Source organism: Astatotilapia calliptera, chromosome 23 (genome assembly GCF_900246225.1).
Source record: "Astatotilapia calliptera chromosome 23, fAstCal1.2, whole genome shotgun sequence".
NCBI lineage: Eukaryota > Metazoa > Chordata > Actinopteri > Cichliformes > Cichlidae > Astatotilapia > Astatotilapia calliptera.
In genome coordinates, this window is record NC_039323.1 from 28,237,729 (window position 1) to 28,254,832 (window position 17,104).

The window sequence follows — 17,104 nt, forward strand, 5'->3', positions numbered from 1 at the left end:
GTACTACTGATGAAGTAAACTAATTGAACAGTGCTTTCCCTCCTCTGCCAGTTCATCATTAAACAGAGCAAAGCTGATGGTGTTGTGTTGCTACTCACTTGCACACTTCTCCTGAGGCATTTTTCTTATTTCTCAATGCTTCTCCGACCTCAAACTGTTCATTAGACATCAGCCTGAGGCTTCACATCAGGTTAAAGGTCGGCTGTTTGTTGGTGAGATGAGAAGTTTTAGAAAACTGGAACCACTCACAATTTTTCGAGATATTCTATTGAAAGATAAAAGATAAATGTGGAGACTTCTGATATTAAGGCACTTTAAAGTTGAAAAATCAATTCCATTATCAGCACTCGCCTGATGTATGCACCTGACTTTCCTCCTCTGGCCAGCTGTGTTCTTCAGTTTCCTTTATTTGAATCTTTTTTTTTTCTCTCTTCTAGCAACGTTCACCAGGCAAAGTGCTGTTTGACCTGGTTTGTGCCCATCTCAACCTGGTTGAGGGAGACTATTTTGGACTGGAGTACCAGGACCAGCGGAAGATGACAGTAAGATGCACACATACTGCACCATGGAGTACCTTTAAGTACTTTTAGCTCATTTCTGTTGTTTAAAACCATTTTTTATCTATGCTAACTAGGAAAATGTCTCAAATTAAAACTTCCTTCTCACTTGCCACAAGCTAACTTTAGCTTTAATCACATGGGTACACAGCGTGTGTGGTTGAGGTTGTGCTCAGTCATATAATAGAGGTGTTTGAGGTGCCTTAGGGAAACTCTGCAACAAACTTCGCATTCTGTGTTTCCCCCTTGGCGCTCTTTGGTTTGTCAAAGACAAATGTGGAAGAAAGTCATGCTCTTCATTTTTATGTTAACAAACACTTGGGAAAGCTTTATCACACTGGCGTGTGTGTGTGTGTGTGTGTGTGTGTGTGTGTGTGTGTGTGTGTGTGTGTGTGTGTGTGTGTGTGTGTGTGTGTGTGTGTGTGTGTGTGTGTGTGTGTGGAGGTAGGCTGAGGACAGGGGAGAGAAACTTCACAAATAAATAAAATATTTTTCTTTTTCTGTAACCACTCTTGTGTGAGAAGTGTTTCAGATATAAATGAGCCTGGATTTAGGTTTTCTATGCTTCAAAAAGCAGCAGCTCGCTGTATAGTGTTTTGTAGACTTGCTGTATGTTACTGGGGCTGTCTATAGTTTTAATCCTTTTGTTTACTTCACTTTCTATTAATGCAATTAATAAATTTAAAAAACTTGTAAAGAAGAATTTTGCTGCAAGACAACAGTAAGTCTGTAACTCAGAGATGGACTGATCCATTCTGTCGAAACACATGAACACAAGCTCTTTAATGTATCTAAACACAGGCAGTCGCTGTGCTTACCAGTGCCTCGGGCATGAGAGCTGTTGTTTTGAAGTGGATCAGTGGAACAAATGATGTAATGCTGAAGAAATGATTACAACTTTGTCAAGACAAATACTCAGAAAGCAGACCCACATGCACATAACAAATGAGGCTGTCCGTCAAGCAGATCGCCCGCATTGAAACATCGCTATATATCAAAGACATTCACACTGAATCTGCTTACAACGTAGCCATCATAACACTGCCATCATATTCAACGGTATCGTTTGTGCTAATACAGTTCTGAGCTTCAGCTACTGCTAAACCCCAAATAAGGACTTTTTTTGGGTATTTTCACTTTCCTTTCTCTTGGCATTTGTTATAGAAATATAAAAGACTGGTTTCACCCAGTATCTGTGAGCTCCTCCTACACCATCGGGAGTTGAGCAGCCAAAACTGGCACACAGGTACATCTTAGACCCCTGAAAGTTCTTATCTATATCATTACATAATAACGTAATCTTGTTGCCTGGTAACCACCTATGATCAGGTCAAGATGACCCGTTTGTAGCACCGTAACACCTTGGATAAGCATCACATTATTTTAATTTCACAACAGTGATATGTAAGTTATATCCCCCAAAAATGCTTTGGTGACAATGTTTTGCTAAGTTTGTGCATTTGTAGCATTTCTGCAGGAGTATGTGCCTTGCAAAAGCATCATATCATTTCAGCAACATCTCAATTATTTCCACAAACCTTGAATTATGTATGATATATGATGACATGTCATGTTGCCTGGCAGCCACCTAACAGTGGACTAAAGTCAGAGACCAAACATTACTGTAGCATGAGCATGGACCAGTCATTTAGTAAATGCACATTAAAAAATGTCCAAAGCAAATGTGCAGTGCTTTTTTTAAACAGGAGAAGAATGAATATATGTTATTTTAATTGATATAATAGTTTTAACGTATTTTCTTTGAAAGAAATTCTGCTTTTCCTTCTATTAACAAATTATAGCTGAAAATAGCTCTCTTTTTAGTAAGTGTCCAGCAGATTTGGGAATTATTATGAACTGTGGACCCATGAACTGAACCATTTGAAGGAAAATAAATGAGATAAAATAAATAGATACAGGAGTTTTAAAGGTTAGTAATTATCAGGTGGTGTCTGCTACACGTAGGACCTCAGGTTTCACTAAAGTCTTTAATATTTCCAGTGAAATGATCTCTTTTCTCACAGCTGGAACAAACATGCACATTAGTTGAAAATGAATCATTTTTGTAGCTAGAGATGAAAATCAGGTATCCGTCTTTAAGGCACTAATGAAAGTAAAGCTGTTCCCTGATGCCCGCAGGTGTGGCTGGATCTTTTGAAGCCGACACTGAAGCAGATCAGACGTAAGTCACTCTCAGATCCCATCCCGTCTTTCATCCTTCAAACGCCTCTGTGCTTCAAACTAAAACACAAATCCAAACTCTTCTTAACTCAGACATTAGACACTCCCACTAATAGTAGTAAACGGATATTTCCTCTGCAGCCTTTCTGCATCTCTCCACTCTGTCTCGTTCTTCCTAACCACATCCCGTTATTTCCCTCCTCCAGGGCCTAAAAACACCATCCTTCGTTTTGTGGTGAAGTTCTTCCCTCCTGACCACACGCAGCTCTTGGAGGAGCTGACTCGGTAGGTCTTCCACGCACAGAAACCACACCTATCTGAAGAAGAAGCTCCCAAATTAAAAGACATGCTGTTCAGCATTTGGTTTCCTGTCTGGTCAGCGTGATTTCAGTCCTTCACCAGGAATTTTTAAGGACAATTTATGATTTACAGCTGCATCCAAACATGAGGCAGAAGTCTTGTATATTTCTTGTTGTCTGCCTGTTGTTGTTTTTGGTCAGACCCTTAGCATTTATAACACATTTATATGCCTGACATCAAATAAGCCGTTTTGTCTTTTCTGGACCCAAACATATTTTTGTCATCTGGGAACAAGGCTCAATAAACCTTCTGGTATTCCAAGCCAGCTGAAAGGAAGTCAAAGAAGATGAATGGTCTGACCACTTCTGGCCTTTTAATCATAGTTTAACCCTGGAAGATCCATTTTATCTGGATTCCCACCTATTCCCTCTGTCCTTTGCTTAAAAAGTGTAGCGTTATCTGCAGACCATCAAGTCCACCTTCTTGTTTAGTTTAGTGTGACGGAGCCTAGCGGGACCCTTCTGGACTGTTTCTGTTTGTCGGAGCTGATTTAGGACACACGCAGAAATTCTCGGTCACTTGGCTAAAACATAAATAGGACAATTATCTGACCTTCCACATTTTTCCCATGGTGCTGACACTCCTACAGCCACCCAGCTGGGCTCAACCCTCTCGAGGCAGGCGTTGCCGATTTGCAACAGTTAAAAACTAACAACCTGATTACCCCACATACATATTTTATGAGGTTTTTTTACTCAGAAGTACCACTGCAGGACTTGGTTGTGCATTAGCAACAAAAAGTTTAATTTGAGCCTGAGCGGGTTAATTTGAGATGATGGCAAATCAGGAAGCACTAAAGTTACCTGTAGAAATAAAGTTATAGTTATACCCACTGTAGTGAAATCCTACATCTTACTATTGATTCCTGTCACCAGCTCACTGTAGATAAAAGTAGGAGAGATTATTCCACTGACCTCATATCATCTCTGATTGTGTCAGTGGACGAACATGAAGTAGACACATAGTTGTTTCTTTTCCCCTTTTGTTTGGCTCCCACCGTGTTGCCGCTGTCAGTGTTTCCTTTGATGAGTAATGTAAGCACAGATGGAAGAAAGGCTTCCTTGTGTGTATATCAAGCTGTTAACCTCCTATTAGCTGCTGATTACTGAATCTTCACCCCCAACCGGTTGTGTGACATTTATGTTTTTGGTGCTGTATAAACCAGAGCACTCGAGAGAGCATATCAACAACAACAAAAGCTTTGACCTTGGGTGCTAACAAAAAGGTCAAGGTCTAATGCTTAGTCAACCTTGGTCATCATGACCCCTGAAGCCTTGTGTATTCTTGTGAAGTTTGAAGACAATCCATGGAAAGATTGTGGGTAGTATAAAGCTTTTACTTATCCAGTAGTTACTAGTACCTACCATCACAAGTGATCTGCTCGTGATGGTAGGTACTAGTAAAACGTATGACGCCTTTTGTATGGCCTGTTTTAACAACGTGCTAACCTTATTTACAATCAATATTGTATGGATGTAATAATGGTGCTAAAGATACAGAGGGCTGTATCTTATGTACCTTCTCTTTTCAGGGGGTGAGAATAAAATTTAATTGAAATCAGAAATGGGATCTGCTCCCAATAACAGTGCTACTCCAGTATGGTCAAGGCCGCTGGATTGACCTGATGTTTTTCAGTCTAAATAAGTGCAGCTTTCTTGTGTAATAACATTCTGCACTGAAAGCCTCATTAACTTTGCTAGCGAGGTAATCACGCAGCAAAACAGTTGAATTGGATTTTACATTAAAAGGTGCCTCAGATCATTGATCACACTCTCACATGGATTCACTCTGAATGCAGTCAACTGTTTGCCCACATACAGTGAATAGAAAGGCAGCGAATCAGGTTTAAAGGTTGTGGGAGATGAACATGCGGACCTTGAATACTTTTTCCGGTGATGCCGTTTACATTGAATTCTGGCGTGCTCCTACAGGGTGATGTTGCCTACAGGCTTTTTTCCTTTTATTAAGCCTCCCACTGTCGTTGTTGGGCTTTCTTAATTAAAATGTGACATCACAGCCCGGCAGCATGTGCATACACGGGTGCACATGCTTGTGTCTGTGACTCTCATTAAGCCCTCATCATGGCGTAAGTAGCCGCCTGTATAATGATTAACAAAACCCGCAATTAGGGTCAGTTTAAAGGCAGTAGATGCAAAGCAGCGGGCATACACAGGGTTTCTCTCTAAATGCCATCACTTTAATGGTTATGAGATTGGCTCTAACATTGTAAGTTGCTGCGTTTATGGAGTGTGCATTAACCCCTGTAACCTTTCCCCAAACTTCTGTTTTTCATCTTCCTTTTCCTCCATCCCCACAATCTTTCTATTTTTTTGTTTGTTTGTTTATTTTTCCTCCAGGTATCTGTTTGCTCTACAGATTAAACGCGACCTGGCCTGTGGTCGTCTGATCTGCAACGACACGAGCGCCGCTCTCATGGTCTCCCACATTATTCAGTGTGAGTTTTAACACGAAAAGTATTCAAGAATCTGATGTTTGGAAGGCGCTGAAGCACACAAACGAGTCCCTTTTTAGATGATTTTGACATGCTGTGAATGTCATCAAATCATAACAGCAGTCGATGACTGGAAAACAATTAATTAAAATATGCAGAGGTTGTTGAGGTTCCTTTTTGCCTTCACAGTTCAGGGTAATCATTAATAATCACAGCAACTGTATTGATTCGTATAACTTTAATTTTTAATTTGCATCAGTGTAGAGGGGGGGGGAAAAGAAGAAATTAAAATCCATGCTTTGCAAAAAGCATGTATGCAAATTAAACGGGAATAAATTAAACTTGAGCCTGAACGTAATTTGATGTCTGAGAGCTGTCGGACCGAATAAAAAGGCAGAAATCTGCACACTGGTTACTTGGCGGCACGGTGGCACGGTGGTTAACACTGTTGCTGCACAGCAAGAAGGTCCTGAGTTCAATTCCACCATCAGGCCGGGGTCTTTCTGTGTGGAGTTTGCATGTTCTCCCTGTGTTTGCGTGGGTTCCCTCCGGTTACTCCGGCTTCCTCCCACTGTCCAAAGACATGCAGCTTGTGGGGATAGGTTAATTGGATAATCCAAATTGTCACTAGGTATGAATGTGAGTGCGAATGGTTGTCTGTCCCTGTGTGTTGGCCCTGCGACAGACTGGCGACCTGTCCAGGGTGTACCCTGCCTCTCGCCCTATGACAGCTGGGATAGGCTCCAGTGCCCCCCGCGACCCTGAAAAGGATAAGTGGAAGTGAATCGATGGATGGTTACTTGGGTTATTCATTAACGCTTTAGCAGCAAAGTGGGTGAAAGTGATGAAGCCTTTCAAGGCAGGAAAGAGCACTCTTGTTACTCACAGCTTCCTTTCGTTCATCACATGACAGATGCCAGGCTAAAGGCCATTGTGCCACCCAGTAAATGCCTTTCATGTTGAGAGGTGTTGGATTCTTCACCGTCTCTGAAGTCATCAGCTATCCTTTGGTGCCTCCAGGACAACTGCTGATATTTTGGGGCTTTCGCTGTCATCTGTCAATGAGTACACATTGACAGTCTGCTCATCATCAGACAGTAGCTGACTGCATTTCACCAGATATGGCCCCCCTTGCTTGCTTAAATCTGAGGGGTCAGTTGCCTGCAGCTACTGCATATTCATATGCAGATAGCTTTTAATAGTTACTAAAATTTCCTTGTCTGAAAAGATCTTTGGCCTCTGTGAAGGTTCTATTATAATGTAAATGCTTTGCTTATGTAGATGACTGACTGTAAATCAACAGATTCATTACAGAGATTCCCTGTGGGGGTAATTTCAGCACCACTTACTGTGTTTTATACCAAGTAAATGACAACGAACATAAATACAAAACAGCCTCCTTCAACACTTACAGTAATACCAACGGGAACCACCATAGCATTACAATCTCAATCACCTCTCATTTATAATTGTAAGCGTTATAGTTGAATGAAGTGTGAGCATGTGGTCGTCTACAGGATGCAGACTTTATGGTCGCGATTCGTCACAACGACCATTGTACCTCAGCTCTGTAAATGGAGGATATAGGATCTTGACTCCGTCTTTCAGATGCTGCTAAGGTACAGCGCTGTATACTGAAGGATATTGCTCAGTTGTCATAGCAACTGTCAGTGCTCAGCCCGTATGTGCACCTGCAGGCAGTACAGTATATGGGAGTGCTGCTGGTATAAAACAGATGGGGACGCATGCATCAGCACACTTCATCTACAACAGAGTTGCCAAGGTTGGTTTGTGGATGAGGAAAAGGCCTTTTAACTCTTTTTTTTTTCCTCAACACTCTGCATCTTTATTTTAATCAGCTCCTAACCTTCCTCGTCCTCACTTTAAATAAATATCCATTTTCTTTTCCCTCCACCAGCTGAGATCGGAGACTTCGATGAGACCCAGAGCTGGCAGCACCTCCTTCACAATAAGTATCTGCCCGACCAAGACGCCATTAGAGACGAGATCATAGACTGCCACCGCGAGCATGTGTGAGTTATCTCGTGTGCACGTCCACACATGGATTGCTTATTAGATGTGGGTTCCAGTGAATTCAGGGTTTTCTCTATGCTTTGTGGGAATCAGCATGGGTTTAATCTGCACAGTGTCAAAAAAATGGCAACCAATGTAGGTTTTCAGCCCCTCCCAGTAACTTGAATGGGATTCAAACCCCACTCTCCCATGTGGAAGTCGTGTACACACCCGGCTACTCTACCATGTCTTACTAACTTCATAGCCTTCATGCTCTCTTACTCTATACTTTGCCGGCCTGAGATGTGGGGCAGTAACAATAAAAGTGCCCAAGTTAAATAAGGAGACTAAGAAGAAAAAACAAAACAAAACAGTTATTATCAATAAAATGAAAGCAGGCAGAACACCTGCTGTTACCATCAAAAACAAGGAAATATGGGTTAAAACAACTAAAGAGTAACCCGATTGCTGATTGGAGTAGACTATTAGGAGTAGTATCTAAGTCAGGAGAGAGAGCATGAGGCTCAGACGGGGCCCTGCAAGTTCAGCATCCCCAGGGTATCTTCCTGTAATACATCTTCACTTATCAGCAATCAGGTTAAGCAGTCACACAGAAGTGGTTATCAGATGGATAAGCAGATAACACAGGGGTTCGTCATTTAAGCCGGTCACATTAAAGTGCATTGGCAGCATTTGACAAATTGCAAGCATGCGTCTGAGAGCAACCTAAGTTAAATACAATTTTAAAAAGCAAATTCAACCATATGTGTATAGACTGCACGCTAATTTGATATAGTGTCTATTACTACAAATACATGGCCTGTTTCAGGATCGGATATTAACACACTATTAGTATTAGACCCTAAAATTATTGTAAGTTGAAATTAAATAAAGTTGCATCAGGAAAACACAAACACATGGAAAAACCTTAGACCCTCCTACTGTCCTTTCACAGCTCTGAGAGATTTTCCAGGAAGTGATGCTGTTTTCCAGAGAATTGATTAGTCAGTAGGCAGTGATGTCATGCCTGATGAGCTCTTATCTGGAACATAACCTGTTTCTGAGCCGGTTAATTTTCAGGTTTGCCTTTAGGTCATCTAAAAAACAATCAAGTCTCCTTATGAATCAATTATTTTACTAGAAGATCAAACTACTTGAGTTACAAAATTCTGGCAAATAATGGTTATCATGATCCTTAATGTTTCTTCCTCTCTTCACGTTTCCCTTTCCCACCGGATCATGATTGACTTCCAACATAGCTGCATTATCTGAAATTAATATAAAGGATTTAAAATCTGATCAGCTTTGGTGGATTAAGTGAACACAGTTCTGTGTATACATGATTCATGGGGGGAGGAAGCCTTTAGTAATCACAAACATAAACTCCACCAGTTTCACAGTATGTTAGCATGAATGTCAAGAGGTTATTAACAATCAGGTCATTCTAACAGTACCAAAGCAGCACTGTTTACCTGCAAACAGCAAGATTATCCTTGCTTAGAAAACAATACTGAGCTGAGGTACAGATCAGTTTCTAGGTGGCAAGCTCAGAGGTGTCAGGAGAGATATGTTTGTCATATATAAACACACACCAAGCTCGCATAATTCCAGTCTGCAATGCAAAGATATTTATCTGTTTATTCAAATATACACCCCCCAAACACACACCCATAAGTCTCCCTCCTGCAGAGAGGTTTATCTTCTAACCACAACAGCCAGCACACACTCACATTCACACACTTCTAAATCTCTCCCCTGCAGAGCTGGCTATCTGCAAACATACCACTTGGCACTCCTACTGTGCCCCTGGGACCACACACACAGACACACACACATCATGTATTTCATTTCCATGCTGCTGGCAGCAAATAAATAAATGAGATTCTTTTCTGGACATGCAAAACCCTCCCTTAACCACCAATAATGTATGAAGCGCCTTGAGGCGACTTTTGTTGTGATTTGGCGCTATATAAATAAAATTGAATTGAATTGAATAAGAGCTGAAAAACAAACTTGTTGATCATCAGTCACCGTCACACCGTGCACCGCACACCCGTTCTCCCCTCACCCTCCTCTCCGCCTTGCCTCCCTTCAATCCTTCACCCTCCCCTTAGCCGACACAGGAAGGAAATGGCCAATTCAGCCGCTTATACAGGAAACAGGAAGCTATTTTCAGATTTTGTGAGGAAACAAACTTTGTGTGGATTTTGTGGCTGATTTCTTCCTCCCCGCTGTGGGTGCCGCAGTGTATTTTAAGGCTGACCCATGTTTTTAAATTCTCAGTATACCCCTGAGATGCACAGTTTAAGCTGTGACTCATTACCTCTTGGTTAGAGGAATTGATTTTCTTACACACTGAGAGCAAGTCTTGAACACTAACTAAGACGAATGGCTTAAATGAGCTGCTGATTGATCGCTGATAGTTTGATGCATCTCTCTTCTCCACAGCGGGCAGACGCCGGCAGAGTCGGACTATCAGCTGCTTGAAATCGCACGGCGGTTAGAGATGTATGGTGTTCGCTTACACCCGGCGAAGGACCGCGAGGGTACTAAACTCAGCCTGGCTGTAGCAAACAGTGGGGTACTGGTTTTCCAGGTAAAATCTTCAATAAGTAGGGGCCATAAAAGGTTTTTGGGGCTTGGGTGGGGCAGTTGGCTAAAAATTGATATTTTCTAGGTGAACACCAACGGTTTTTCGACACACATTAACAAGGCTGACAAATATGTTTTGTATGAGTTGTAAATGCTTTAGATATTTTATAGAAGAAAGAAGGAAGGGAGTCTTAGTCTTAGTATCATAGTATCCTCAACTCAAGGTGGAAGGTTTTCTCCACTGACAACACCGAGATATTTGGCACAGCAATTAACAGATGGTGGTTGCTGCTGCTCGGCTGCAGTTCAGGCAGTTTTTTTTAATGGTGCTCTGACCTGACACTCTCAAACATAACACACAAAACATGCCATAGAACAGTGGATGCACTCTCTTTTGACCAGGCTGACCCCAATTAAGTCCAGTCTGCGCTGTTTCACTGCCCTGATTTTTTTTTTTTGCCACATCTTCAAAGAGTGCTGAGATCTTTTAAAATTTGGCTGATATGACAAATCGATTAATTGGTTCCTGACGTTTTGTGGTAAGCCTCCACCCAACTCATCTGGTAAGGAATGTACCGCCTGGTAGTTTTGGGTTTGTTTTCAATTTTGCTTGTGCTGTCTTAACTGATTCTGATTTTTCTGTATTCAGGGGAACACAAAAATTAACTCTTTCAACTGGTCCAAGATCCGTAAACTCAGCTTCAAACGTAAAAGGTTCCTAATCAAGCTTAGAGCCGACCCCACTGTAAGTTCATGCGACGTTTCCTTTCTTTTCTTGCCTCGCCTTTTCTCTTTCTGCTTTCTGTGCTTATATTTGTTGCTGTATCCTCCCAGCAGAATGCCCACCATGACACGCTGGAGTTTGCCATGGCCAGCAGGGACTGCTGTAAGGTTTTCTGGAAGATCTGTGTCGAGTACCATGCCTTCTTCAGACTCTTTGAGGAGCCCAAACCAAAACCCAAGCCCATCCTCTTCACCCGAGGATCCTCATTCCGGTTCAGGTAAGAAGAGGAAAGAAAAAAGAGACTGAAAGTGAACTCCTCTTTTTAAAATATTTTGGTTTCGTATCAACTGGTCTTCTTTCCGTGTCCTCTACCTGCAGTGGTCGAACCCAGAAGCAAATCATTGATTACGTTAAAGACTCCGAGCCCAAGAAAGTTCCATTTGAAAGGTGTAGTGTTCCTCCTTCGTTTTACCAAGACTGAGCCAAGCTACTGAAGTTAAATGTAATCAAATTTCTCGGTCGCTGATTAGTCGTATATGGTATAATCTCATCTGTTTCCCTGCTTTTTTTTTTTTCAGGAAGCACAGTAAGATCCTGTCCAACAGCAGCATATCCCCTCAGTCTGCCTCCACAAGATCACATGTGCCAAAAGAGGTAATGCGAACTTAAAACTTTTCTAGAAACCCATTATTAATGACACCCACAACCATTAGCAGGTTAGTGTTTATGCAAAAAAGCATGAGCCAAAACTGCGCATACAAAACTACACTGCACTGTTATATTGTGCTATTGCATGCACAATATCTCCAGGATGTTTCGTCTGAGATCGGAGGTCAAAATTAGGCACGTATAGTTGAGGCAGTTAGTCTTTGTTGCATTGCTTGAAAAACATGTTTGCGTTTTTATATCCATTTCTGGCCTTTGACAAAGTAGTGTATTCTATGCTTGAATTAGGTTGTTTTTTGTTTGTTTTTTAATTTGGCAGTCCTGGTATTTTTACTTTAGTGTAAGATCAGAAACTCTTTGGGAAACCAAGCTGAACAATACCCACATGCTTCCTGTTGGCTAACATTGCTTTACCTGGTAACAAAGCTATTTCCCAAAGCTTAGCTAGCGGGCTAACTTTAGCTTGCTTGGTGTTGGAGTTCTGTTTGTGTTAGGAGCTGGTCGTTACTGATGAGAAAGTAGCAGTATGTTATAAAAAGTATAAAATAACTGCTTACCGTTTTAGTTTAACAATAACTAAAGTAACTAAACCTTGTAACTCTTCAGGAACTGCACAATACTGTCACATAATTAAACTGACAAATATTTTATTTTCTGCCTGGGATGTTGTATCTTTGGCCAAGCTTTTTAATCAGCTGCTTAAAGCCCTGCTTTTCCAACACATAACCCCCACCGTAAAATCCATGGGTGCTTGGAGTTATTGGTTGGCATTACGTTCACACTTCATGCTGCTAGCATATCCTGCTATCTTTGCCTCAATGAGCAATATGAGTTTCTTTTACACTTTCAGCAGGAATAGTTTTCTTGCATATCAAAGTACTGTGTTTTGTGAGAGGTTGTTGAAGTAGCTCCGTATTTAGGTACTAAATCAACATTGGGGGCTGACATTGGCTCTCACTCTTAGACATGCTCAGGCTTGTCTTGTCTGAATTATCCTTCAGTCTATGCCATAACCTGATGGGCACCTCCTGAGAAATCTAACTACATGTCAGGTTAACTCAACCCACAAGTGTTTTGAATTAATCAGTGAGAGAATAACAATCATTGCCTCAGTATAAAGAATAATAGTCATAGCGTAAATGTATGGACTCAGAAATGTCAACTACCAAAATAGTGTGAGGGAAAGTACAGTAGAAAACCAGAGGGAGAAATATGTTTACCTTTACTTGGAACTGCATTAGAAAACGCCGAAACACAACCACACGATAATTAACAAGCTTTTTTTTTTTCTTCTTCTTTTTTTAAAAATCACTCCTCAGCATCTTTGTTTACATCTGGAGCTGTGATTACAAAGCTTGTGTACCCATGCCGTTCCAGGGAGTGAAAATGTGTAACTGAGTGCTTGCTCTAAGGCTGTCCCTGTAATAGAGCCCAAATAAATAACAGTTTTATCCTTTATTATTCCCCCCTTTTAACCTTTCATTCCATCTTCACTCCATGTTCTGTCTTTTCTCCCCTCTTGTTATTTGCAGAGTGCCATGTCGATCCCGTTAGCAGACCAGCCTGACTCAGACAGATTGAGCCATCTGGCTGTACCTAATGGTTCGGAGGAGCCACAGGCGGTCACGCCCCCCACCAACGGTCTTCATGGCCTAACGGCAGCGCCTGGCTCAGACCCGACTCAGCCCCGACAGAACCACCACGTTGCGGGATCAGTACTGGACCAGCAGCTCCTCAACCCAGGTCCATCCTGCAGGGCAAACAAAGGCAGCAGCTCTTCTATTCCTTACATAGACTGCAGCGACATAGACAGTGAATGTGATGTGACAAAGAACAACAGGGCTACCCGGGGTCACAGCAATGCAAATGACAGCAATGAGGATGAGCCTTGTGCTTATAGTAGGCACTTGGGTAGTCCTGGTCGAAATGGGGGGCAAGCTGGGAGGCTGTTTGGGGCTGTTAATGGGTTCTATCACACCAATCACCAAGGGCTGATGCAGCAGGGTATGGTGGGGAAGCAGCAGCAAAGCATGCAGGGTAACAGGAACACTGTAAATCAGTCTCCTGTGTGTAACAAGTTTAATGTGAGTCATGAGCTAACAGATGAGGACGTTTTGACAAATGGGCGTCTCCCGCTCCACAGCACGCTGTTAGATGAGATCTTTCAGGGGCGAGACAAGCGAGGTGCAGTGTTGGGTCGTCCATTAGGAACCGGGACACGCAGTCAGTGCTCCAGCCCGGTGATCAGCAGCTTCCATCACCGCACAAACTCACTCAGTCACTCAGAGATGACAAACGGTCACAGTCAGCCACGTTCAGCTTCGCGGTGGGATGACGGCGGGCATTATTTCAGTAAACGTCCTGGAGCGCTCCCTGTGGAGACTCCCACGGTCCCGCCATCATCCCATCCACAAAACCACTATGGCAGCTACTCCCCGATCGCCTCAAACCGCACTTCGCCAAATCTGGCTAAACCGTACTACAACAACAATAACATGAGGAACCGCTCTGACACTGACCCATTCATTCTCAGCCAGCTGACATCGACACCCATCAACCACCGCAATCGCTCTGGGCTGCACGCCAAAACTCCTGGCTCTGCCCCACTGGAGCGTAGAATGATGATGACCAACGGCAATGACAGGAACCTCCTGGTTCCTGGTCAGCCACGGTCCAATACGGTGCAGCGGATGTTCGGGCGTCAGGGAAAGCCCGGCAGCAGCCCGTCTAATAACAAATACAACACTCTAAACCAGCCGGTCCAAATGATCGACGGGTCTACTAGCAGCGGCACAGACACCAGCGACACAGAGTCAGACACGGGCAGCAGTGCGTACAGCCAGCCCTTAATGTACGGCAACCCGGCCGCCGTCAGCTCCATGATTTCGGTTAACTCAAACGGCACATCCCCGCTCTCTCACACCAAGTTCTCTTTCGGGAGTTTGCAGTTGGAGGAGGGTGGCGACGGTGTGGAGGAAGAGGAAGGGTGTTACCGCTTTAATGAGGAAGACATAGGCGGTCGGGTTTTTAGCTGTTGAGCGAGCATGAGTGGGCAAAAGGAAAAAAACAACGTGTTAATTTAGTGTGTTACAGATAAACAGATGTTTAAAGTCGTCTTTTTCTTCTTAGAGACAGCTTTGTCTTCCTGCTACACTGACGAGCACCGAAATAGAAGGAAAACACTATGGTTGATTGCGGTGCTTTTACACATTTTATAGTCAAGCACGCTTTACGCACAGGGTCTAACGTATTTTCTGGAGCGTAAACATAGGGCAAGATGTGTGTTTTCTAATGGCGAATTGAATCTTTAATAACATCTGTTTTTTCTAAACTCCTTTTTTAAAATTACGTATGCAGATTTCTTAGTAAGCTGCTAGCTGACACTTTTGTGAGCCAGCCAGCTCTTTGTATAAAAAGAAAGGTAAAATAATGAGCATACATTTGGTAAAAGCTTCCTCACAACGTGCCATAACTCAGAAACGTTTATATTCACTGTAGTTGAATGTGCAGAAGGAAATGTTTCATAGAAAGTTAGAGGAAAACCTTGACGTTTTCAAAAAATTCTTGTTCACTTCACACTTTACTTGTTAGCATTTGCCACATTGTTGAGAATTAAGACATTTTTTTCTTATTTGTGGGACATTAAGGTGTAGAAGTGTGTGAAGAGTTTTTTTCTTTTTGGTAGTAAATGTGATACTTGATTGGACTTTCTAAAAGCTGTCAAGCTCAGCAGATTTTCTGCCTTTCTGTGGCATTATACACCCATTTTGTAGTTATAGTGTAGCTTTTTTCTCTAAATCAGACTGTCTGGTGCAATAGATGGACTTTGAGGTAATAGCTGAAGTTCATAAATGGATTTGATAGGATGCTAGGAGGGGAGACTTCTGTACAGTTGGTCTGATCCCCTTTAACTGTACAGTGTATTTGATTTAGTTAGTAGATTGAATTGTACTTGGAGTGTTACACTTTGGGAAAAGTGTGTTTTCTATGTGAGTTACTGGGATCTGCCAGAGGAGGAAAATAGCCGACTGCTGTTGTTCCTGTCTTCTGAGCAATTTTTCATGCATTCAGTTCATTTGTCTGTCTGTCGTGGGTGATCTGCATGGTATTCTGGATATTTGCGGTCATGACTTTTTGTATTTAGACCAATTGAAGTAGTTTTGCATCAATTTTAGGGAAACCCTAATCTTTTATATCTGTGTTTTCTAGCTGAAGCTCCATTTGTCTCTACATTTCAACACTTATGCTACTTCAGCTGGCTGGTGATGGGTTTAGGGGGATTTCTTCAGCCTTTATTTCTTTCTATGGTTATGCTTTCTCTTTCTGTCACGGTTTATATGCACATAATCAGCGGTAATCAAACACACCGACCGCCATCCTCGTCCTGCTTTGCTCGGCTTGGCTCCAGGCATGCGCTGCAACCACAAACAGAGGTAACCCTGTTATCTTTCACCTCTCTGGATGCTGTTTTCTGCTGGTGAAGGCTTCCCATCTCCATCTCTGTCATTGGCTGCTCCACTACAGCACGCTGAATTGGATCAAACTGAAGTGAATTAAAGTGTGGGCTTCTCTTGAGACATGCAGGAAATGTTTGAATGTCCCATAAACTAAATCAGTACAAAAATAAGCCAACCTGTTGAGTATCAGTTGAAATTACTTTAAAGATCAACACAAGGAGCTTTTGTTTAGATGTCATGTTTCAGCACTGTCATCCAGATGGACTGAGTAAGCAAAAATTGCATTAAATGGTATTAAGTCAGTGTCTTAGCTTGCTCATTCTCATTCTGGTTTGGTTCTTCTTGCATATTACAGTCTTTTTGCACCTAAATTGTAGCACAACAAACGCAAACACAAACAGTACTGTTGGTAGATTCAGTTTCAGGAAGCTGAACTGTTTTGCTGATATCGGGGGTTCAAGTTACAAGGTGGCTTAATTTGGACTGAATGTCGTCAAGATTCTATCAGCTTCCAAGGTTGAATGACCTTTTGTTTCCTGCTGCCTCTACCTGAATCAAATGTTCATGATTCACTCTTTGTAAATGTTTGTTTTTAAGCATGTTCTCGCTTCTTTTTTTTTGTTGTTATTTCAAGGGGTTGAAAAAAAGTCTTTCAGCACTGTTTTCTCACCATTTCACTTTCTGTACTGTAAATGCATGTTAACCAGGTGAAGGATGTTGCTGCTCTCTGTCACTCAACTCTGTTTTTGCTCCCTGTGTCACGCTGTGTTTCTGTCATGGGGCTTAAACTGGATCCAGATGTGTGAGGGTGCAGTTTAACACAATCCTAACAACAACCCTATAGCTTTGCAGGCTTCTAGACTCAGATACTTCTTACTGCAGTTTATAGCCCTTTTTTGTTGTTGTTATTGTTGTTGTTGTTGTTGCTCCTTGCTCATGATTTCTCAACTGCACTGTTTTGTTTTTAAATATTTAGAAACCATTCGTACCCATTGCGGTTTCCTCACCAAGCATGAGGACAAAACAAGGCTGACTCAACTCCAGTGCTCTTTTAACGGAGACTGAGAGGGCGAAGGTAGACAGACACAAGTAACGTTCAGCT

General features: G+C 42.2%; 1 protein-coding gene across 3 annotated transcripts in view; it reads left to right on the forward strand.

Annotated features, from left to right (window-relative positions):
- LOC113016867 (FERM, ARHGEF and pleckstrin domain-containing protein 1-like) overlaps positions 1-17,104 on the forward strand; it is a 71,495-nt gene that overhangs the window by 37,470 nt on the left and 16,921 nt on the right. For 2 of the 3 annotated variants that reach the window (XM_026160024.1, XM_026160027.1), the window contains exons 3-13: positions 438-542; positions 2,697-2,739; positions 2,945-3,023; positions 5,456-5,553; positions 7,469-7,583; positions 10,012-10,159; positions 10,805-10,900; positions 10,990-11,156; positions 11,258-11,326; positions 11,458-11,533; positions 13,078-13,288. In XM_026160024.1, coding sequence (XP_026015809.1) covers positions 438-542; positions 2,697-2,739; positions 2,945-3,023; positions 5,456-5,553; positions 7,469-7,583; positions 10,012-10,159; positions 10,805-10,900; positions 10,990-11,156; positions 11,258-11,326; positions 11,458-11,533; positions 13,078-13,288 — 1,207 coding nt within the window. The remainder of the gene's footprint in view (positions 1-437; positions 543-2,696; positions 2,740-2,944; positions 3,024-5,455; positions 5,554-7,468; positions 7,584-10,011; positions 10,160-10,804; positions 10,901-10,989; positions 11,157-11,257; positions 11,327-11,457; positions 11,534-13,077; positions 13,289-17,104) is intronic. The other variant, XM_026160026.1, reaches the window with a different exon arrangement.